Raw genomic sequence first — 26,007 nt, 5'->3', positions numbered from 1 at the left:
AGAACATCATCCAGCACATTAATATTAATACACAGATGAAGGTATCATATATCACCTACAATCACACGATCCTATTTAGAGCCACTTACTAGATTTCATATTAACCACTGCTTTGCTATATGCACACCATGTGCTAGGCTCTGAGCCTCTTTAGAGATTCAAGATACATAGGGTTATGTCTTGTTTTTTTAGGAAATAGCTATTTATTGGACAAAAAATATAAGCATGCTATGCTTAGGAATATGAAAGAACAATAAACTAAGTGATATGAGAACCTTTTTCAACCATGCCTTTTCCCATATATGTGCAAGGGCTTTTGCTTAGAAGGCTGAGCTAGAATAACAATGACTTGTATGAAAATTACATATTTCATAAAAACTATATGTTGATACACTTAAAAATAAAATGATTATTAAATAGTTAAAAAACTAATTTATTCCTAAACTTATCATATAATTCAACATTTTATAAATATCAAATGAGCACCCAATTCGTGCCAAGTACTATTGTGGATGCTAAGAATACAACGAACAAAACAGACAAAAATCCTACCCTTGTGTAATTTATATTCAGAAGGTTTATATACAATAAAAGTATAAATAAGTATTATATATAGAATTTTGGATGATGATCAGTGTTAAGGAAGGAAAGAAGGAGAGAGATTGTTCCAGGAATTTAAAATTAAGTAGTTGGAGAAGGACTCACTGATTAGAAGACATGAAGTTCGTGATGAAGGTGGGGGAATAACCATGTGAATACTTGGGGAAAAACATTCCCAGTAGTGAAAAATCCTTTATTAAAGGCCCTAAATTGGAACCATGCTTGGTATATTTGAAAAATAACAAGGAGGCCAGCGTGGCTTGTACGAATCGACGTCTGAGAAAAAAAACACTGAAGGCTGGATTGTATACAACATTGTAGGACATTGTTATGACTTTCATTTGAGCAGAGGAGTGACAGGCTCTAACATATGTTTTCATGGAATAACTCTAGTTACTGTGTTGAGAATAGACTGAAGGAGACAGGGGTGAAAACAGGGAAAGTAATTAGTAGGCTATTGCAATGTCAACACAAGAGATTATGATGGTCTGGACCAGAATTACAGCAGCAGAAATGAAAGGAAGCATTCATATTCTGAATTTAATTTGAAGGAGAACTGATAGGATTTGCTGATGTGTGACATATGGGGTGTAAGAAAAAGACAGTAGTAGAGGAAAGCTCTAAGGTCTTTGGATTGAGCAAACAAAGATGAAGTTGCTATTAATCAAGAGGAAGATGATTACGAAAGAAGTAAGCTTTAGGGAGAAAGGCTAAGAATTTATTTTGAGCATGTTAACTGAATATCTAACAGGTACCCGGAAGGAAATGTCAAATAGTATATGGATACATGAGTCTGAAGTTTCATAGAAAGGTCTAGACTTAAGTTAAAATGTTGGATTTCCTCTTAAATTTTACTAAATTATATACAGACCTATTGCTTATATATTTACCTAAATCTGGAAGAGAAGAGATAGTCTAACGCAATGAAAAACAAATGGATAACCTAAAGCCATCAGATCCAATTGACCAGATTCAATTACTGTTTTCAAATACTATTTTAACATCAACTATTACTTTAACCAAACAGTAACTTTTAAAGTAACATTACAAACAGAACACCTGATACATTACTTAGAACACCTTCCTTATTCTATCTTTAGTTATGAAGAAAAACATTTAAAAGTTATTTTTAAGAAAAACTTACCTCTATAGAAAAAGAAATTTTAGAATTGGCTAAATAGTAGAATTTCCTAATTTATTCAAATCCCCCAGACACTAAATCTGAACTCAGACCATTTGAAGATAAGACATATTTCCAAAATATTCTAACACGAAGCAGAGACATGTGACTGATTTGGGGGTTTAGGAAAAGTTCTAAGAGAAAAGGTGACATGTAAGATGGAATTTCACTGATTATAAAGGTAGAGATTCTAGAAGAGAGGGTAACGAGATCCAACTCCAGCTTGAGTAAAGTTTGGCAATAACAAACAGGAATGCTACACAATAGCCTGGGGATAGACTGTGTCACAGAGACTTATAGATACCTTGACAGGCAATGGAAAGTTATCAAGGTATCAGAATAAGATGTTCAGAAGTACAGTTTGTCAAGTCCATTTTGGTAATTACACAAAAGGAAAAGGGATTAATTCATACACCATTTGGTTTGTTCAGGGAAGAAGAAACAAGGTGGTAGCAATAGGAAAGAAGTAAAGTTTTAGATCTATTTTGGTAGTTAAATTCATTGAACAGGAAAATGAATCAGTAGATCACAGAATCAGAATTTGAAAGAAGTTTAGAGATGATCTTGGTCAACATGGCTTTTTTATGTCTGACCTTTATGTAGACAGATGTACCCTAAGATTCCTGGCCCTGTACACACAACTTCTCCCAGTTTTTCAGCCAAACAAATTTAATTTAAAATTTATTTCCAGATAGCCTTATTAGTTTGTACAGCCTTCATTATTTTCAAATGATATCTACCATCCTAGAAATCCTAGATCTATACTGAAAACCCACCTCAAATAGGCCTAATCCTATTTCAATCTCTATTTCACTCAAAAATTTATCCCAAAGATCTAGAAATGTATTAATCTGCATTCATTTTAATAAAAAAATTGAACAATCACTTCAAAATATATTTATTTATATATTTTATATATCATATATGTATGTATGTATGTGTGTATACACACACACACATATATACACAAATGTCCATATATCTACTAGGTTCTGTCTCTGAAGGTCTAGATTAATGCTTGGAACAAAGTAGGTATTTTATAAATGTTTTTTGAATGTATGAACAAATGAATAAGAGGGTGTAACAGGAACTTGATTTAGATGGTCAGAAAAGGCTTTTCTGATAAATTATAATGTAATCAGAGACCTGCCAGATAAGATGTAGCTTCCCAGATGAAAAACAGCAGAATGTGTTATGACTCAGAATGAGAAGAGAGTGTGGCGCTTTGGAAACACTTAAAGAAATCTGATGAGTCCACAGGGAGATGGATAGGCGACAGGAAGTTGGAGATGTAGGCCAAAATCAGACAATGTTGAGCCTTCTAGACTAGATTCAAGACTAGATTCAAGATTTTTAGTTTCATCTTAAGTGCAATGAGAATATTTGAGAAGTTTTAGATTGACTTTTCATTTGCATTAAAGCTATAGACACTGCTCTTTCCCTTTGAGAGGCTGGAAGTATGGCCTTGACATTTCCCTTTCTTTTAAGTCTGCCATCAATCATTCCTTCTATGTTTCAATTTATCTTATGTAGAGTTTACTAAGCAACTAGACATGGAAGGAACAAGGGATGCATTAGGTATCCAATGAACTGGAGAAGAGGAGGCTACTCTTTTCCTATTTCAGCAAGAGAGATGACTACATACCCATGGTTCTATAAAGAACTTTCTCCCCTGATCCAATGTTTAGATTTTAGAAAAGAAGACTTTAATGGCAAACTCCATTGCACAGTAAAAATTTCATCAGGTTAATATTGGTCCATAGACTGAAGTATTCTCCAAATGAGTGCTACAGAGAAGAAAAGGTCTAAACAGGATAGTACTTTAACTTGACAAAGAAACAAGATCCATGCCAAGTTACTTCTAACCTGGCTAAAGGAAGAGTAGCAACAATGTGACAGATACAGTGAAAGGCTTTGAACAGATGCCCAGTGTCTGATACATGTGGGCACTCAATAAGTGTTGACTATGTGATTAAACTATGTTTCATTAAAATAGTCTTTTAGTTTTCATGCGGTACAAAATTCTGTCCACATGTATTTAGAAGGATGAATCAGAAATAAATCTTATCTGAGGCCAAATATGTAGTATAACTCATAGACAACTTTTTATGCAGGTCTACCTCAGAGTCACTCATATATGACCAGCAGTAACCCTCATTTATATCCAGTATCTTCTCTTTTAATGATCTGTGTGTTGAACTAGACTATTTCAAGGCAACTACCCTATTGAATTACAGATACAAAAAGGATTACACTCATTTTAGCATGGAGAATCAGATTTCCATTCTTTAAGAATGACTAAAAACCTCAGACTTTTTCTATCCACAGATGGTACTAATTTGAACACATCATTCCATGTTTCCTGGAGTAATCACACAGCTTGCTTAGATTTTCTAAACATGACCGAACTGTGATGAAGTGATCAACATTCACTGCCAAGGTATTCCGTAAATTACATTTTTATTCATAAATTATGCTTATCGGTGAAATACTTTCATCATGACTGAAATGAAAGTCTGTAGATCTATATAAGTGAAATCTGTAACAGGTTTAAATGCATGTCAGTTTTAGTGACTAGTAGATTCCATTTAGAGGATAAAAATGAGTGTAAAATGTAATTATTCTCTAAACTTCTGAATATCAATTATTAAAAGTTGCCAGCTTTCATGATAGGATTCTGATGGTACTTAATCGACTTCTCTCTGACCTGGTTATATGCTAACATGGAAGAGAAAGTTTCCTTAATTCTTTGTTTATGACTATATATTTTTCTCTTCAAGCACAGATATACTCTCTTTTAAGTAAAATAGATGTCTAAAAATTTATATTTATAAATTACATTTATAAAACTTACCAAAGTATTGACACAATCTCATAGTTTATTAAGAATATTTTTATCTCTACTAATTTTAAATAATCTACAATCCTTTTAGAAACACAAACTACAAATATGTGATCCAAGCATACACAAATAAGAGTACAGTTTACTAACACTAACATAGTATGGATCAATATAAAAATAAAAATTTCTGTAAAGTTCATTGTAAAGAAAATTTCAGCATACTCAATATAAATTTTGCATTAACTTGATTTAATCAATAACATTTCTTGGGCATTCACATTGAGTTGTATGAACAATTATAAGTCTTAGGACATCAGCTCCTTTTCGTACACATATGAAAAGTTAGCTAATAGAAACCAGCACAAATAGGTGATGCCAAAGGAGAAGATCTGGGAGCTATAATGTGAAGAAACGATTTAGGATTAGTAAAGGTATGGAAAAAAAGATGTTTAAGATTGAGTATGTGGAGAGATATATAAAGGGCAACAAAATGTTTGTCAAGGGCTGAAAAGTATACAAGAGAAAAAGAAAGTCTAAGGAAGCAATTTTAAAAAGTGAGCCATCAAATATGGTGTTATTAAAAGGCATTAAAAATTTGAGAGATGAGTTTAGATGACTATTTTAGGCAATAGAGAAAAACAGATTAATTGTTAAGTATAAACTTAAAGAAAAGACTGATCCTCCATATAGATAGTTATTAGAAAACAGTAACCTGGAGCACCACCTGGCTGCCTCCATAAATGACACACCCAAAGGGCAGACTCAGCAGGCACCATAACCCTGCTAAAGCTAATCTTGCTCTGTAAGGTCAGCCCCTGCACAATCGCTCCTCCATTGCAGTCATGGCCATCCTTGCACTCAATCAGCCTAAGGATCAATCCCTCCCACTGATGTGCAACAGCAACCAAGGATTAACTATAATAGGAGAGCGCACGCAACCCACACAAGGAACACATACAATGTATTTAGCTTAGGTGAGTAGGGAGACTACACATTTGGGCCTCATAAAACACCTACTACATAAGGCCACTGTACTAAGACCAGACATAGAAGCTCTACTTAACATATAGAAACAAACACAGAGAGGCAGCCAAAATGAGGAGACAAAGAAACATGTCCCAAATAAAAGAACAGAACAAAGCTCCAGAAAAATAACAACAAAATGGAGACAAGCAATCTATTGGATGCAGAGTTCAAAATACTGGTTACAAGGATGCTCAGTGATCTCAGTGAGAACTTCAACAAAGAGATAGGAAACAAAAATGGAGAGGAAAGCATAAAAAAGAACCAGCCAGAAATGAAGACAGCAATAACTTAAAAAAAAAAATACATTACAGGTAATCAGCAATAGACTAGATGAAGCAGAGTATTGAATCAGCAATTTGGAAATTAAGGTAGCAGAAACACTCAATCGAAAAAGGAAGAAAAAAATCCAAAAAATTGAGGAGAGTTTGAGGAGCTTCTAGGCCAACATCGCACATATCAACATTCTTATCATAGGAGTGCCAGAAAGAGAAAAGAGCAAGGAATTGAAAATCTATTAAAAAAGTAAGGACAGAAAACTTCCCTAACCTGGTGAAGGAAACAGACATACAACCCCCAGAAGCTCAGGGAGTTCAAATCAAGATGAAGCCAGAGGGCCACACCAAGACACATCATAATTAAAATGCCAAAGTTAAAGACAAAGAGAATCGTAAAAGCAGCAGGAGTAAAGCAGTTGGTTATCTAAGGAAGCTCCCATAAGACTCAGCTGATTTCTCAACAGAAACTTTGCAGGCCAGAAGGGATTGGCATGAAGTATTCAAAATATTTCACGGAAAGCAAGAACCTAAAAACAAGATTACTCTACCCAGCAAAGCTACTAGTTAGAATTGAAGGAAAAAGAGCCTCCCATACAAACAAACAAAAAATATCTGAAGGAGTTCATCGTCAACAAACCACTATTACAAGAAATGTTAAAGGGACTTTTTTAAGAAAAAGAAAAATAATAATAATATGAACAATGAAAAAGCAATAACTACATATCTAGCAACAATTAGTTTAAATGTAAATGGATAAAATGTTCCAACCAAAGATATAGTTTGGCTGAATGAATAAGAAAAGAAACCTCTGACATATGCGGCCTACAACAGCCTTACTTCAGATCAAAAGACATATGCAGAGTAAAAGCAAAAAGATCAAAAAAGATATTTTATAAAAATAGAAACAAACAAACAAACAAAGCTGGAGTTGCAATAATTATGCCAGACAAAATAGACTTTAAAATAAAGGCTATAACAAGAGACAAACAAAAACCTAATAATTCCACCTCTGAGTATTTATCCAAATAAACTCAAAACACTACTTCAAAGGGACATATTTATCCATATGTTCACTGCAGCATTATTTACAGTAGCCAAGATAAGGATAAAAAGGTAGTACATATATACAATGGATATTTACTCAGCCATCAAAAAGAATAAAATCTTGCCATCTGCAGCATCAAGGATGGACCTAGAGGGTATTGTGCTACAGAGAAAGACAAATGTCATATGATTTCACTTATATGTAGAATCTAGACAATAGGATATACAAACAAACAAACAACAGAAACAAGCTCATAGATACAGAGAGCATTTTGATGGTTGCCAGATTGGGGATGGTAGGTGGATGGGTGAAGGGGGAGAGGATTAAGATGTACAAATTGGTAGTTACAAAAAGTCATAGGGATGTAGAATATAGCACTGAGAAATTGTGTATTGTAATACCTATGTATAATATCAGATGGGTACTGAATTTACTGGGGTGATTGCTTTGTAAGTTATATAAATGTCTAATTACTGTGTTGTACACCTGAAAATAATATAATATTGTATGTCAACTATAATTGAAAAAATATAAAAAAATAAATAAAAGTACAATATCTGAAATGAAAAATTCATTAGACTTGTTTAACCCAGATTAAAGATGCCAGAATACAGTCGATCAACTTGATGACATATAAATAGAACTCTAATCTGAAGAACAAAGATAAAAAAGTGAAAAAAAAATTAATAAAGTCTCAATCACTTAGGGGATGATATTAAGAAGTGTAATTGGAATCCCAGAAGAATAGAATAAAAGAGGACAGAAAAATATTTTAAAAAATAATGGCCAAAAATTTCTAAAATTTTGGAAAAATATTGATTTACCAATACCAAAAGCTAAACAAACCTACAGCAAAACAAAGGAAACAAAAACCATACTAGTCGTATCATTGTCAAACTGCTTAAGGCAAATATAAAGACAAAAATCTTGAAAAGTGTTGGAAAAAAATAACATTTCGCACACAAGAACTCATGACATAAATGGCAGCTGACATTTCATTAGAAACAATGAACACTAGAAGACAAAGGAATGACATCTTCAAAGTGAAAAATATTGGAGATGGGGGAGGTGAGACTCTATCAACCTAGAATTTTATATCCTTCAAAATGGAAGCAAAATAAATCTGTTTTTCAAATAAGTGAAATCTGAGAATTTGATGCAAGTATACCTACACTAGAATAAATTCTAAGTTCTTTAGCTGAAAAGGAAATGATACTAGATGCAACTTATAACTACTGGAATAAATGAAGAACACCAAAATAGTAATTAGATGAAAAAGATATGCAGTCTTTTCTTCATTTAAATGTCTACTGGCTCAGTAAGTAAAAATAATACAATAAATTGTGAGATTTACAATATACATATATATAATATTTAAAATACATAGATGGCAAATGTATGGCAAAAACAGCACAAAGTATGATGAAATTTATGGAACTGTACATCTGTAAGTTCATATATTTTATGTGAAGTTTTACGATATTAATTTAAGTAAATATGACAAACTAAGGAATCATATTGTAAACTCTTGAACAATTGCTAAAAATAATAAAAGAAAGTTTAGCAATACATTAGAGGAATTAAAATAGAAAGTTAAAACTACTCAACCCACTGAAAGGCAAAAAAGAAAGAACAAAGGAACTAAAAAAGATAGGATAAATTGAAAACAAATAGCAAATAGTAGAACTAAACTAAACTAAATTAATAATGACTTCAAATATAAAGATTAAATGCTCCATTTAAAAGCCACAGATTGTCAGACAAAAATGAAAGATCCAATTATGTCTCCACAAGAGACATACCTTGCTGTCTATCAGACGCAGTTTAAGTATGAAACAAGTAATTTCAAAGTAAGGATAGAAAAATATATACAACGCAAACAGTAAACCAAAGAGTGCGTGTCTATATTAACACTAGACAAAAGAACCTTTAAGATAAGGAGTGTTCCCAAAGATAAAAGAGGGCAGTTTATAATGATTAAAGGGTGAGTTAAGAAGTTATAAGAATCATAAATATGCATGTGTTTAATTAAAAAAACTTTGAAATACATGAACAAATGCTGAAAGAATTGAAAGAAGAAATAGACAATCAACAATTATTGTTGGACATTTTAATGACCCAAAGAAATTTCAAAAGAAATTAGAAAATATTTTATCTGAAAGTAAAAATTCAAAATTTGTGATATATCATTATTAAAAAGAAATTTATAGGTATAAATTATTATATTTGAAAGGAAGAATGGTTTAAAATCATTAAAAGTGAAATAAGCCAGACACAGAAAGATGTCTGCACGATCTCACCTATATGTCAAATCTAAAAATGTTGAACTCATAGAGACAGAGTAGAGTGATGGTTGCCAGGGACTGGGATGGGGAAATTGTGGGACGCTTGTCAAAGGGTACAAACTTTCAACTATATGAATAAGTTCTGGATAGCTAATACACAGCATGGAGATTATACTTGAAATTTGCTAAGAAAGTATATCTTAAATGTTCTCACCACACACACACACACACAAAGGTAAATATGTGAGGTGATGGACAGATTAATTAACTTGACTGGGGGAATCATTTCACTATATATATTCATATATATTCCATATATATTCATATATATTTCACAAATATATTCATATATATTATATATATAAACCTTAAATGTATATACAATGTTTACTTACTAATCATACTTCAATAAAACTAAGGAAAAAAGATAGAAAGCAAAGACAAAAATAACCATGATCCGTATTTTCAATATAAGAAGACAGAAAAAGAAGAGCACATTAAAACCAAAATGTTCAGAAGAAAGGAAATAATAAGGATTAGGAGTCAATGAAATAGAAAGCAGATAAAAGTTGTTTCTTTGGAAAAATTAATAAAACTCATAAACACTTATCAAGCCATGTATAAAATGATAATGCATCTGAACAAGTGTAATCTGTCCCAGGAATGTAACAAAAATAAATTCATGTAATTTACCATAGTAAACGAATAAAAGAGAAAAAAGTATATGGTCACGGACATCCACAGAAATCCTACAGCAAGCATTGTACAAAATGATGAAAGACTGATGTTTCTCCTTAAAAGTAGGAACACTGCAAGAACGTCTGCTTTTACCACATCAATTTAATATAGTATCAGAGAGTCCAGCCAGTGAAATAAGGTAAGGGGAAAAAAATCCATAGAGTTTAGAAAATAAATAAAAATAATGTTAATTGTAGATGAAATGGTATTTTTAATATAGAAAATTCTAAAGGATTACATTTTTAAAAACTTTTAGGACTAATAAGTGAATTGCAGTTGTAGGAAACAATATCGATATACAAAATCAATTGTATTTCTATACTCTACATCAAACAACTGGTAACTAAAATTAGAATAATTCTGTTTAACATAAATAATATTCTGAATAACATAAAAATTAAATATCTAGAAATAACATTAACAAAAGGCATGAGAAACTCATTTGCTGAAAAGTACAAAAAGCCAATGAAGGATATTTGAGAAAAAATAGAGAAATACACCATTTTTATTGATCAGATTAATTAATATTGTTAAGATATCAATTCTCCCCAAATGCACATATAGATTCAATGTAATCCCAATAAAAATGTCAGTTTTTTTAGAAAGTTAGCAAGGTGATTCTCATCATAAAATTTCCATGAAAATGCAAAGAACCAAAACAGCCATAATGATCTTAAAAATGAACACGTTTTCAAAATTTATACTATCTGATTTCGAGATTAGTTTTAAAGCTCCAGTGATCAACACAGCATAGTATCATCACAAAGGTAGACAAAGAAATCAATGGAATAGAATATATTCCATTAATACATTCAAGTGCATAGGGTCAATTGATGTTGAACTAAGCTACCAAGGAAATTCAAGGAAGAAAGGGAAGTTGTTAAATGAATAGTTTGGGAAAAATTGAATAGATATATGAAAAAAACTTTAAATCATACTTCAGATTACACATGCACATAAAATTAGAGATGAATTATGGATATAAATGTAAAAGTTAAAACTATAAAATTTCTAGAATAAAACACAGGATTTCTTCCTAATCTTGAAGTAGATAATGTTTCTTAGGAAACAAAATGTACTAATGTGGACACAAATTGACAATTTAGATTTCATCAAAAGTAAAATCATGTGCTTGTTAAAAAAATAGAAAATCAAGTCGTTGACCGAGAGATAATATTAGTTACACATCTATCTATTAAAGGACTTGTATCCAAAAATGAGGGGAGTAAGGGAGGTAGATATGGGTAAAGGGGTCAAATATATATGGAAGGAAATTTAACTTTGGGTGGTGAATACACAATGCAATATACATGATGCATTATTGAATTGTACACTTGAAAACCATATAATTTTACTTTAAAAAGTCACCATAATAAATTTAATAAAAAATAAGTACATAAAATAAGAATTCTTATAACTCAATACTAAAAAGAAAAACAATAAAAAATGTGCTAAGACTCGAACAGAAATTTCCTAGAAGAAGATAGGACAATCCTAACTTTGCACATTCTAACATACTTAAATTTCTGTTTCTATGGTTAAACAACACCTATCTGTCCAAAACAGGGATTAAAATTTGTTACCATTATATATTACCTATGAATACTTGCATAAAGTAAACTTCACTGCTAGCTCTTTTCTTGACAAAAGTGCTACATAAATACATACATGTAGATCATAATTTGTAACCAATCGTGTCACCTCTTTTAAAGCCTATCATTGATTGGTCACTGTGCATCTGTTATTTAGTTCATGCATAGTCAGCAAAGCAGGTAGTTATATTGCCTCCTCATCCCTCATGTGATATGTTACATGTCCGTGTGCATGTGACATCTTGACCAACAAAGATGGCAATAAAGCAACAAAAGTGATAATGCTGAAAGTGAAATTTGAATTAAACATAAATGCTGTTTTAGAACTAAAACCTAACCACAGAACTATTGATATTGCTGCCATTTAAGAAACTTTAGATATGCAGCCAAAGGAACTTAGTGAAAACAAAACTTATAGACATAAATGAGAAAAGTGGTTGCAATGAAAAAGATGAAGGATAATGTCCCAGAAGAAGTAATGCCAACAAAAAAAACCCCATCATATTAAGGGAACTTTTAGAGAACATTATGAAGAAATAATGTTATATTTCATAACATTGAAAATGCAAAGGATAAAATGTTGGAAGTTGATCCAAACTTTGAAAAGGATATAAAAATTTGCCAAGTCATAGAAAAGGTGCTCTCTCTGTATTGTAACTTAAACAATGAGAAAAATGAAGCAACCACCCTTTATAATTTTTTTACAAAGAAACCAAAAACTTTCTCAATATTTCCAACATTTTAAATTACAGTGTACTAAATAAATATTGGTTTTATTATTTTTTCATTTTTCTATGTATTTATAACTGACAGCAAGAGTTTTTAACGTAGTGTCAAAATTTTTGAAGACCATAGAATATCATAATTTTTATCATGATTATGAAAATTGCTTTGCACAGATTCAGTTTATAGTCCCATACTACCATGTAAAGCAAAGACTGCTTGTCTTTGAATGGTCAATAACCATGTTAAAGAATTTAACATCATCAATATCGCTGAAATAAAAATTAAACTTATAAAAAGATTGAAATTTTTTTACATCAATTAGAACGTCTGAAATTAAAAATAACACAGATTCTGCTGGTGCTGAGAAATAATTAGAAAAAACTCTCATACATTGCTGTTGGGTATGTATTTAAAATAGTACAACCACTTTAGAATACTGTCAGTTTCTTGAACAGTTAAACATGTATCTAGGCTATGACCCAGCAATTCCACAGAAAAAAAATTTATACAAAAATATCTATAGCAGTTTTATTCATAACATTTAGTTTGAGACAATTCACATGTCCATCAAAAGAAAACAGACACAAATAATGGGAGAGTCACATGATAGAAAATGACTCAGTAAAAAAAAAAACAAATTACCGAAACCCTCAACAACATGAGTTTCACAATTATGTTCAAAGCAATAGACCAGACATAAAAGAGTACATATAGCACAAGAATAACTAAAACTAATCTATGCAGACTGAAATCAGGACAGTGGTTGCCTCGGGAAATAGGTGTGCAACGGAACTGTCTGCAGAAGACGGAAATGTTCTGTATGTTGCTGAGTGGTGGCTGCATGGGTGTGTGCCTTCGGAAAAACTCACCAAATTGTACATCTAAGTTCTGCGTACTGTGTATATGAAATAATTCCCCATCAGTAAAAAATGAAATGATAAAAACATAAAAAGAAAAAAGTTTTCCCTAAAAATGTATCAATAATATTCAAAATAAGTCATATATTATATTTATATAGAAATTTAAAATACTGGAGGGTGATACTTTCTAACAAATAGAAAAAACAATATGTCTATCTTATATATCCATACTAGAAAAGAAGACTTACAGGATTAGTCCAAGTAGGTCAACAACTACTTTCAACTATCTTTTGGTAAGTGTTTCAACTGCAGGCAAAGTTCCTTACAGTACATCTGAAAATAACATTCAATCTGACTTCTAGGGAGCATGTTTTGTATAGTTAACCATTTCTCTGTAATAACACCTTAAATAAAAAGTTCATTTTAAATTTCAAGTCTAAACTTTAAAAATGTTAGATCTCTCATACACAATAAATATTAATATAGATACATTTTAAAAATTACAAATAGAATCTTGGCTTTTAAAAAATCCTATCTAAAGTAGGCTAGTTTAATTAGTAGCAGACTTCAGAAAATTGGGTTACTGATTTTTAATATATTCTTTAATTGGTGTAGATTTCATTATTGCGATCTATATAAAATAATATTTATTCTAACATTGCAAATAGTGTTAAAGTAATAATTCTTCATAATAAGGTATCCAGGCACAGAACTAGTAGGTAATTTTTTTCAAGGTTTCAGTGTATAATAGGTCATGAAAATTCAAGTTACAACGATGACATTAATATACTAAGAAATGTTACATTTTATTTGAATTTTGAAAGTGTTTAATCATATAATGGCTGCTATTTATGCATGTCATATTTATAGAATAGCTTCTTCTACAAAAGTTGGTTTTTTGTATACCATGAAACTTGTAATATTTGAAAATCACTATTTCACAAATTATTAAGAATAATTTGCACAACCTTCTATTTGTTCAAATTTACATTCATATTGCCTTGATTTTTAAACTGTCTAAATTAATGTAATATTATTAATAAAAATTTAAAATTCATTTATTCAACATTTTGAGTTTTTATACATTAATAAATATTTTTCCCCGAAGTCTATACTCTTATAGAAACAACACACATTCCTGAAGTTTGCAAGTAATATATTACCAGAAAGAAAGAAAGAAAGAAAGAAAGAAAGAAAGAAAGAAAGAAAGAAAGAAAGAAAGAAAGAAAGAAAGAAAGAAAGAAAGAGAGAGGACTTTAGCATGCACACACACATGCTTAATTTACTTAAAAAGGGAAGTAAAAGAGAAGAAAAAAATGGGGTGAAATGGGGGAGGAGGTTGATATGTAAAGGCTGTTATGAAAAGTATCAGCTACAGCTGCATAGGAGAGGAATGGAAAATAGTGTAATAAGATATATCCCAGTTCCTAAATAAGTTAATAAAAATGCTGCTTCAAGAACAGCTGGCTTTAGCTGGAGTTAGGATGAAGAAAAGAGTGAATGCCTGAAGTCCACTTAATGAAAGGTATTAGAGCATCAGTGGGGTCAAGGAGAATTACACAGAGTAACTCAAATTCATTTCTTACAAAAGGAGTTCTATTTAAAAGGACTTTTAAATTTATAACTTATAATTTGATACCTAAGACAATTTCATAATAGCAGGCATTACACCTTTAGAATTGATCCAGGGTAAAAAAATTGATATGTGCTTAGCACCTTTAGGAATTGCCCGGAATGTATTTTGCTTCAGTATTTTAAAGATCTTATCATGTTAACTCACAGTATTTTTAATATTATAGGTTAAGCACATATTTGATAATAGAAATTTAGTTTTCCTGAATTTTAAATCCATATTTGGGGAAAAGTATGTATATGCTTACATTGTAAATATGTCTGCAGAAATAAATGAGGAAATTCGTATAATGGACCTGAATTTTCTCACTCCATAATGACTCTATTTAGAGATTGTGAAGTAATGGATAAAAACTACTCTGATTCCAATAAACACAAATGATTTATTGAATTTCTAAGGTAAGGAAGGCATCACAGGATCATAGAAAAAGTTCTGAATTAGTGAGTTCTGCTAATAATTAGTTATACCACACTAAGTAGACAACCTCTTTGCTTCATTTCTCAAGTTTGCAAAATGAAATGACTAGGTAAGGTTAGCACTGCAAACTAATGAAATCTAAAATTATTAGTTCTAAATTTTAAAAGGACATGAAGTAAATTTGTCTCATCATATTCTTCCTAGTAGTCTCCATATATTACTTCATATGTACTGAATAACTTGATTTTGAATTGATGGATAAAAAGGTTTCTATGCATAGGTAGTAAACATATCTCATGAATGGAATTCTGCTTTGAAGAACACGGAGTAGATGTACTCTTCCTATTCCTCTCACTAAGTACAACTAAAACTATACACATTAAACATAAAACAGACATAAGACGACTCTGAAATGTGGAGAGAAGAAGGCAGAGCAATAAGGGAACCCAGTACTCAAGGAATAACACAGTGGTGAGTTCCCTGTTTTTTTTGTTTTTTGTTTTGATTCATATATCCCAGAAGCCAGCAATCTGGAAATATCAACCAGCTCAGGACAAAAAAGCACCAATCAAAGCCTTCTCTCTCTAGCTAAAACAGAAAGTGCAGCCTAACAAGACAGAAAATTTTTGGATAATAACAGCTCCACCCCAAAAACACAGAAAATAGAAGAAACACTCCCTCCCATGACATCAAAGGTCAAATAGGGAAGCTAGTCTTCAGGTCTTATGATACTGTAATGAAGTACCCCAACCATCCTTGATACGGTGAGGTCAGAGAAGACAAAATAGGGAGCCAGGAGTTTCACCCTTTCTAGAAGTAACCAGACTCCTCCATCATATCAGTGGAGAACATATAGGGAAGAGTAATGAGGCTAGGGCCAGGAAGCCTCCTCAGGGAAGGCCTACTTTTCCACGCCAACCCAGCTTCCTCCCCTTGGGTATCAAAAGAGGCTGTAGGAAACTTGATTTCTACCTCCACAGGGCAGCAATGGAGAGGTGCCCTCCCTTTTCCTACCAGGGTGGTATCAAAGGAAACCACTACAAATTTAATGTCCTTAATAGTTATAAGGCTACTCAAATTATTTCATACTAAGTAAGCTGTGCTTGTTATGCTTTTTGAAGAATGAGTTCATTTCCTCTAAGGTGTAAAATTTATGTGTGTAAAGTTGTTAAAATTATTCCCTTATCATCCTTTTGATGTCTGTAGTGTCTGTAGTAGTTTCATTACTAAATATTGGCAATCCGTATCCTCTCTCTTTTTTTCTTTGTCAGGCTAGCTAGAGGCTTGTCAATTTTATCATTTCAAGAACTAGCTCTTTGTTTCACTGATTTTTCCTGTTTTTCTGTTTTTAATTTCATTGATTTCTGCTCTTATTTTTACTATTCTCTTCCTTCAGCATGCTTTGGACTTATCCTCTTTTCCTTTCTTGATTGTAGTGCCTTTCTTAGATAGTTTACCAAATAATTGTCTAAAAATAATTTTGTGGCTGAAGTTTCTACTTAAGGCATCCAAAGTACGTATACTGGCTGTTTACTTTGTGCTTATTATTCTTTTAGGCCTGTATGTTGATCATTTCATCCATTCATTCTTTCATAATATATTCATTGAGTATAACTGTGTGTCAGACACATTTCTAGGTACTGGAAATAGAAAAGAAAAATTCCTGTCTACATGAAGCATGCATTGTCATGAGGACAGATCCATAGGCAATAATACATATAATAGAGAAAAAGCAGAGCAGGAAAGGGGGAAGAAAATTCTAGCTGGAAGGAGGTTCAATCATAAATAAGTCAAACTCTTTTGAAGAAGTGGCATTTGAGAATAAATTTTAAAAGATGAAGGAGGAGACATATCTATATCTATCTATATTTATATCAATATCATCTATATCTATATCTCTATATATAGAGGGAGAGGGAAAGTGCTGAATTGTAAAAGGACCTCATGGGCAACTGAAATGGTTGTGGAATTTATTCTTTGGTGACTTGGGAGGCTCAGTAAATATGTAATAAACAAATCCTTCTCCATCTAAAGAGAATACTCCAGTGTTTTAGGAAAATGGCCAAAAACAATCACTAATTTTAGAATTACTTATGTCATTTCTTACTCAAAATTTGGTGGTGTCCAATTTTGCATGACATTATCATCAAGCTTCTGCTGTAATTACGTAAAACTAAGAGAAGAGTAAGGTCCACTTTAGTTATTCAAAGTCTTCTCCTACACTCTTTCCAATACAATGTCCTCTACTCTAGTCATGCTTTCATTCCAGTTTGATCCCTTGTATTATATTGCTGTATTCCACAGTGTGTTCTTGCTGTCTTAGAATTCCTATTTACTCTCTTCTATCTATTAGTCTCACTATTTTTATGAATAGTGATGGTGCCACAGGGTGGTTCACCATGAGTGCATTAGCATACCCATAATCTTCAGACCTCCTTAACCCCTACCATCTGAAAAGGTCAAATAAATATAAAGATATTCTTTGACATGCACAGTTGAAGAACTCATAGCATAGCATATTGAAGAACAACAAAAAAGAATATTTAGAAAACTTGGCTATTTTATGGATCTATGTCAGGCAATCAACTAAATATTGTGTACTTGGCTGTGAAATTCAAGGTTCAAGACCATATCATCATCTTCCAATTAGGTTACTGAGTCTAAGCTTCTCCTATAAAGCAATTCAGAAGCTACCAATGGGGTTTGTACTTAATTGCGTTACACTTATTGGGTATTACAATAATGGTGAGATTATTTGGTCATGTAGAGCAGAGATCACCAATGCCATTCAAAATTAAAACTTGGGTCTTGAACCCCCAAAACAGAGCCTGCACATAGTAAGCATTAAATAAGAATATACTGGTCAAATGTCAACCACACTACATGTATGAAAAATGTTTCTCATTTGACGTTCACTCTTAAGAAAAGTATTATATTTAAAACTTAAATCTGTATGAAAGTTATTTTATAAAATACTTGAATTTCAATTAGAATAGCAATTTCTAAAGAATAGGTATTTCTCTCTGATTTGTGACAGGCAACTATAATGGCTTTTGTGCTTTCAGCAATTACTGACTAGTAAGTAGAACATGTCAATTCACTTGCTTAAGAACAAATAGGATTGTGCAATTTTCCTGCATGTTTGACTTCTAATCTCAAATGAGGAGATGGATAAGGAGAGCAATGTCAGTGGGAAGCAGTCAAAGGACAAAGTGAACTCTTAAGTTAGTGAATTAATTTGCAACCCCAAGAAACACTTTTACCACCTCCACTCAATCTGTTAAATGGTACTTAAAAATCATCTGAATTCTTATAAAATACATAAATACATTATTTTTAGAAAACCTGGTAAATGGTGATCAGATTTAGTCATAATGGCAGTTTTCCCACTAATCTCTGCACTGCTCAAAGAGGTCCACAAAATAGGGATCCAAATAAAGTGCACAACAAATACATGTCTTAAGTAGTTCTTAGAATGGTGGTCAAGGCTTTGTAGAAGAGGATAGAGAATTTACAGGTAAGCTATTAAATAGTAGAGATATTAAAAGAACCAAAAGTAGAAGAAGAAAAAAAGAAACAGGAAAATTGAACATATTCTCATTCAATCACACTGTATCATTAATATAATTGCAAGTTCAGTGGATTTCCAGTGGGTCTCTATAGGTATCTGATACCTCCTCTTCACAAAAAGCTAATAAAGAAATTAATGCAGAAAAGAACACTCCTAGAAACTATAGCTGCATATTTCACTTTCCCTCAATTAAGTTTTGGGCATCCGAAGGACCTAGATTACTCTTCTCTTTTGATTTTAAATTATTGAACTTGGAAAAGCTTTGAATAAATCCGAACTGTAAAGTTATCTTCCAGAAAAAAAGAACAAGTTTTTAAAACTCAATATTAAATCACCACATTTACTAAGAGTTGAAAATAATATGGATAAGTGCATGCACTCTGAACTAATTTAAAATTCTAAAAGTTGTCTTACGGGCACATGAACTTGTTATAAAATGTTTTTATTGGTACATGTGATCTATTTTGACATAAAATGCTATTAAAAGTACCAAGTTCGGGGGCCTTCATCTATATTTTCCCTTTTCCAACATATTTGACTGTGACAAGGGAATCAGCTTAGACACCAAACACTAATCTCCTCATAAACTCAATCATCATGATGCATGTTTAACTGTGCTCAGATATGACCAAGTTTACAGAGAAAAACACCCAATAAGCCCTGTAAGGAATGTTAAGGTCAGACACTAGTCAGTGAGAGAGTGAGCCAAATTTAATTTTACTTTATGTCAAAAATAAGCACAGAGTCAGTGACTCAGAGCTGCCTATACACTGTGACTAATCTTAGACTACTATAAATTACAAGTTTGCAACAGCTATAAAACTGTTTCCATTCTGAACAATGAATCTCTAGTTCTTACTTACATATCTCATCTTATATCTGATTCATCAACAAACAATTCATGTGAACTCGAATGAAAGCAATTTATTTACCTAATAAATATTGTAATCATAAATATAATTGCGTACTAGACCTAAAACTTAATTTTAAAGATGAAAAAATTATTTAAATATTTTGGAAGCTGCAATTAATGCTCATGTTTCATATGAACGACTTTCCTCAATTAAAAAAAAACTTTTATATTTGTCTGAGAGAAAATATCTATAATTTTGCCTGATGGAAATGTGAAAATAAAATATTCTAATGAAGTAAAAAGAAAACCTTATAAAAATTATGAATTTCATAGGGAAACAATTCATTTCTTTCTTCTACAAACATTTGAGTGGCTATAATGTCCAAGCTCTCTGCTAGGAACAGTGAGTAAAATGAAGTCAAATAAGATGTAATCCCCACAAGCAAAGAATTTACAATGGAATAGAGTGGTTCTCAATTTTCAGCACTATATTATCCACATGTTTTGTTTAAATGAAGATCTGTGAATCTTAATTTTCAAATTCTGATTCCATCAGCCTGGAGTAGGACCTCAGGGGTGTCCATTCTGATGTAGGGAGTCAGAAGTCCAAACTTTGAGAAACATTTGTCTTTAGTAGTAAGGGAATACATAGCACACCATACGACATGTCTAATATCTGCCTAATTTATTGATTTAGCATCCCTTCAAACTCCATCATGTGGTCTTTTACTCTTGAATTAGGATCCGAATTGAAATTCGAATTCTTAATTCAAGGAATTTTTACAAAGACCAGAACCTTAATTAGGTAGCTCTACATCAAGTGCATATATTGCACTTTATGTGTCTCGGTTCTACTAACTGAACTTCTGCTTCATTCCTGTGACTAAGCAGTCACCTTGAGTACCAGTGGACTCAGTAATAACTAGTCATTTTCCTTGTTTTCAGAGTCCTGATCCTCTCATTTATCTTAGAATTATTGTGCTATCTTTTTTCCCCAGTTCTTAAGACTCACCTCCTGTCCAAAGATCAAGACTATTTTACCTGGTGCTAGACCACCCTGATATAGAACTCTTGCCTGGATTTGAACATAATTCCTTCTCCCTAACTCTGCCTACCAACGATCTGCTGCTGCCCACCCATGAGGAAACACCTGCCACCTGTTTCTGGACCTATCTGACACTGTTTGCCTGTCCTCACTGCTACACATCACCTGCTATCAAAGTTCCTAGGTAATCTACTCCAGTACTTCCTAAAAGGTACAGAGCACCAGATCACCTGGAGAGATGTTTTAAAGTACAGGATCTTCGGCTTTACTTCTTGAGGCCTTGATTCAGCAAGTCCGGGATAAAGTCTAGGAATCTGTAGCTTTAAACACACATTTAAGATGGGCTTTTAAGAATAAACAACTTTTTTTGTGACATAGAAAGAGAGAAAGACAATACAGCTGCAGGAAGTAAAGCAATCTGATGGTAAAAAAAAATGTTGGATATGTTTAAGGAAGATAATCTAATCAATTATTAGCCCATAACAGGTGCTTAATAATTATTTTTGAATTAAATACATAAAATAAAATCTGCTGAATAAATGAAGTGTGGCTACAGGCATCAGCTGTATGAAGAGATGTAGTGGAGGGACATATGAATGAAAAGCTAGACAGAAGCCAGATTCTAATTGGTGATGAATTCCGGGATGTATTTTGTAGACAATGAAAACAAGTAAAACATTCGGAGTGTTCTGAGCTTCTACACACTTTCATTATCACCTCTGTGTTTCAGATACCCAAATCTACATATATAATTCTTACTGTTCAGGTAATAAAGTTCAACTGCCAACATACGAATTCTCTAAATTGTGTATAAGATTACTTCAATCAAAGTAAGTGGATGGAGAGATGAGACTGGTGGGCAGGCTGGATGAGTATGGGTGATAAGCCTACTTGAGGGTATTATTACAGGAAGCAACAAGAGTCTGCTATGAAACTGGGGCAGTCAAGATGAAGAAGGGGCAAATTGCAGAGCCATGGTAGCGACTGAAGTGATAAGAGCTGATTATGAGTAGCAGAGATGGGAGATAAAAAGATTTAGTGTCCAATTTATTATAAAGAACAGGCATAGAAAAGTGAGAAAGAGAAGGAGAATTCTTGTAACATAGATTCTATTTCGAATATGTTTGGGGTTGATATACCAACCTGATCCTCAGTTGAAATTCTCTAACAATGTGTATGTGTGCATGCATGCATGGCAGTCATGTATGTGTGCATGAGAGAGAGAGAGAAAAGACAAAATACAGGAAAAGGTAGACTGAATTGATGATATAATGTTCTAGAGGAGACATGAGATTGAAACAAAATGAGCATCTACATTCCTGAGAGGAGAAAGGCAATGATATTGCTGAGAAAAGATATCTGGAGAGTGTAAATAAAGGTATGGGTAAAATTTCAAGGAGAGCAAATCAGTATCTTTGATATTATTAGTAAAATCAATGATAACATCAAATATGGATGATAATGGGAGTAAACTATGTTCAGAATGAGAGCTGAATTTTTTTTATGGAAAATTGATAGAGTGTAATCAAAGGAAGTATAGAAGACTATGGAGCGCCTGGGAGAGTTAGAGTAGGTGAATTTATAGCTGAAAAAGGTAAAACCATTTCTATTTGTTTCTAGCACTGTTCATCAGCCAGTATCTGGTGAAGACAAACAGTAGGATACTCTCAGAGTTGACAATCTCCTGGCAGATGAGTCACAATTACATGGTTCGAGATCTAAGGATCAAAGAAAAATGTTGAAATGCGTCCATTACAGCCAAATAGGGAGAACACTGAAATCTGAAGAAATGTTGCATTGGAAAGAAGAGAAGCAAAGAATGCTGATCGGGATGCCGAAAGCAGAGTGAAGGTATTGTGTCTCGAAGTTCTGTGGTTTACAGTCTCAAGGGTAGAAAAATGGAGTACAATTGGGTGATGTTGATTTCAAAAGGAGAAAGGAGTTCAAAGATGTTTCCAAGATAGAGGTGCTAGATGTGCCAGAGGTAAACAATTATGCCAATATGCACAGTCCCCATTGGGGAAAACCACCAGGAAATGGTATTCTCAGGAAAGAATCAGGTTTTCATTTATATGAGAAAGTATGATACTAGAGAAGGCAGAAGATGAAGATTATGACATAGGACAAATCACTGTTAGAGAGAGTGAGAGTTTTCTTTGTAGACTAGGTCTTAGTGACCTGGATATTTTTGTTCAAATAAAATAAAAAATGAAGTCTGGTATAGAGAGTAGAAGTAGATTCAAGAGAGTCTGGCACTCCAGCTCTGGAATTCAGGGAAGCATCTAGAATTCCATAAAATCGATTAAGAAAAAAAGAGATATTCAAAAGTTTACATGTTTGTTCTCTATTTTAAATTATCATAAAAAGCATAATTCAGTAAGTTTGGATTTTGGATTAATAAAAAATAAATATTCACGGAAACATAATAAAGCAGATTTTCTCTCTTTTCTTTCCTCCTTTCTGTCTCCCAGTGATGTAGAGAAAGATCAACATACTACACAGCTTAATACTCTGGTAACACATGGGATAAAAAAAAAGTATGTGTTGTAATTTTTAACATTTCTTTAATATCTTTGTATAAATTTGCTATAACGTTTACAAATGGTATTGACAAATGTATGACACAATCTAGAACAGTTACCTGTTTCAAGTTAGTTATCTCTTTCAGATAAATTACCTGTTTCATATTGGTTACCTGTTTCAGGTAGCGTGCTGATGTTGCATGTTCTTTCATCACCTTCACCAGCTGAGGTTGAAGCTCTTATTTTAAAGACATATGAGGTATTGGCAAGAAGTTTCATGAAAGTATGCATGTGATCTTGGGGAGAGACTTTTGTAGAATTCCTTTCAACTGTTATCATATAATGTGTAATTATTCCATTTGCCTTTTTGGGTGGATCCCACCTCACTAAAGCTGACTGCCAGCTAGTTGCCATACATTGTATGTTCTGTACAACATCTGGAACTTAAAAGATAAACAAATGCCTAAAGTTAAAATTTATACACATGTAGTAGATAAATCATTTAATTATGTGATTGTTAGATAAAATCATATGTAGGAATAGAGACAGAATAAAAAATTAACATATCAACCTTTCAATTTATGCTCAAAAAGTTCTTAACAAAGGCTGAATCAAATAGCAGTTAGCCTATTTTCTTTGGTATCTGTTAATCCTTACAATATTGAACCAATCACTGAATACTTTCCTAGGCCAAAGCAACAATCAAATCCTCAGATCCTCAGAAGCAACTCTATAGCTTCAAGCTCAGGCAGTGATTAAATCCTGTTCTCTATCTCTTCATCGAAAAGGAGCAGTCTTAGCAATACTTTATAATGAATCTTTTTATGCAAAATATAGATGCGGGTGCCTCCCTGATGGGGCACATCTGGGCCTAACAGTACTAGCAAACATGTAACCAATTTGGAGGGTTTGCTTTTACATTTGGAAGCCTTCTTTGGAAGAATCGTGAAGACCTGATTCCTCAGTACTTTTTAAAAATTGTTGGAGAGAAGATTTAAATCAGCTCTAGTTTTTGTTTTTGTTTCTTTCCTTAGGCAAGGAAACCCTTGGTTGACCTCACCAATTGCAAGGACCTTGTCAGCTCACAATCCCTTATTTACTTATTTATGTTTTATGCCTGTAGCACCTGGTTTTCCTAGGTGGTCTCCCATCCAAGTACTAACCAAGCCTGACCCTGCTTAGCTTCTGAGATCAGATGGGATCAGGCCTGTTCAGGGTAGCATGGCCATAGACCCAGCTCCACTTTTTAATTCAGTTCAAGGTTGTTCTAGAACTTCCCTGAATTTACGTGGAAGTAACTCAGTTTCTCAGAGGTCTACTCTATCTGGTAGACCTGCTTAAAGAGTAATACCCCAGCCCACCAAAATGATTACAGATTGAAGAGACTGGTTACTTCTCATGGAAATGTCTAATTATCTAATGCCCCCCAATGTTAGCATAGCTTTTTCTATTATGGTAAAAAGAGGATGCTAGAAGGAAAATTGGCACAGAGTCAATTCATGGATTACAGACAAGTAGTGAAAGGAAACAACTTGCTGTCATCATATAAAACAGTTATTTAAAGAAAACTCAAATGATTTTTGACTTGCCTACAGTTCTCTTGTCTGGCCTAAATTTATATCTTTACAAAACTTTCTTTTGCTATAAGATAAAGGCATCAGGCCTAAAGAAAAATACTTAGGGGATCAGTAGCATTTAAAATTTTTTAAAACGATAGTTTCTCGGCTAATCCAGGGTTCTGGCAATTAAACAACATTAATTATTTGCTTCCTTATTTTTAAAAACATATAACAATATTTTCATAAAATAAGTTAACAAGAGACAGTTGACAACTTGTTTAAGTTTAGTACATAAACCAGGATTTTGTGAGCATGTATTTCACTTACTCTATGTACCAAAAGTGATTAATTAACCAGCTGATATTATAACCCTTAAACTTGAAAATGTTCTTTTATTTAACCAATTAGGGCATAGAATTTTATGGAAATATTTTATTTTACTGATAAAATGTTTATTGGTTTACCAAGCACTGTCTACAAGATGAGCCTTGATTTTATTAACCTAATATGTGTATAAATTATTAAAATGTTTTTTTTCCCTTATAGGTTTAACATTTTTATATAGTATTACTCATTCAGAGTATGTATTTCCTACAGTCACGTCCACCCTTCACTGGAGGTCAGAGGCTGATGTTCTAGATCAGTTTCTTCACTAATTTTCTTAGCCCTTTTCATCTAATCTGCCTGAATCATGGCTTCTTCATCTACAATATGGGAATAAGGGTAACAGTAACATTTTTTGAGCACTTCTTGTATGTCTGACACTCTGACAAATGTCTTACATGGATCTTTTCAAATATTTTTCACAATAATCTGATGATATTTCCTTTTAATTAAGGATGTAGAGTTTCAGAGAAGTCAAAGGGTTTTCCCAAGGTTATTCAAGTACTAAGTCACAGAGCCTGGATTAAAATCCAGACAATGACTTCAGAGTGTACACTTTTATCCACTATAAATACTATTTACTTAGCCTGTCTTATAGGCATGCTATAAAAAATTCTCAGGTATCCATAAATTAATGCAAAAATTATTAATTTATCCATGAGTTGTCTCTAATTTCAATTTAAAGGTTTACTAAAACAAGAGGAAATGCATCCAGAGGTACAAAGAAGAAATAATCATTGACCAAAAAAAAAAAAAAAAAAAGGTAAGGAAGACATGCCTTTAAACATATGGTCTAGGTGAGTGGCAGAAAAGTACATATCTAAGACACTATTATAGGTCATAAATGAATACTA

General features: G+C 32.6%; 1 protein-coding gene and 1 non-coding gene across 2 annotated transcripts in view; both read right to left on the bottom strand.

The window, feature by feature from the left end:
- Positions 1 to 26,007, bottom strand: part of PTPRQ (protein tyrosine phosphatase receptor type Q) — a 165,476-nt gene that overhangs the window by 79,339 nt on the left and 60,130 nt on the right. The window contains exon 25 of the mRNA XM_039838923.1: positions 23,384 to 23,653. Within this exon, the coding sequence (XP_039694857.1) occupies positions 23,384 to 23,653 (270 nt within the window). The remainder of the gene's footprint in view (positions 1 to 23,383; positions 23,654 to 26,007) is intronic.
- LOC120583476 (5S ribosomal RNA) lies at positions 24,325 to 24,443 on the bottom strand. Its single transcript, XR_005647797.1, has one exon. It is a non-coding gene; the product is annotated as a 5S ribosomal RNA (ribosomal RNA).

This window comes from Pteropus medius, unplaced genomic scaffold (genome assembly GCF_902729225.1).
Source record: "Pteropus medius unplaced genomic scaffold, Ma_sr-lr_union100, whole genome shotgun sequence".
NCBI classification, from domain to species: Eukaryota; Metazoa; Chordata; class Mammalia; order Chiroptera; family Pteropodidae; genus Pteropus; species Pteropus medius.
Note: the sequence above shows the minus strand (reverse complement) of the source record. Positions and strands in the feature narration are given on the sequence as shown.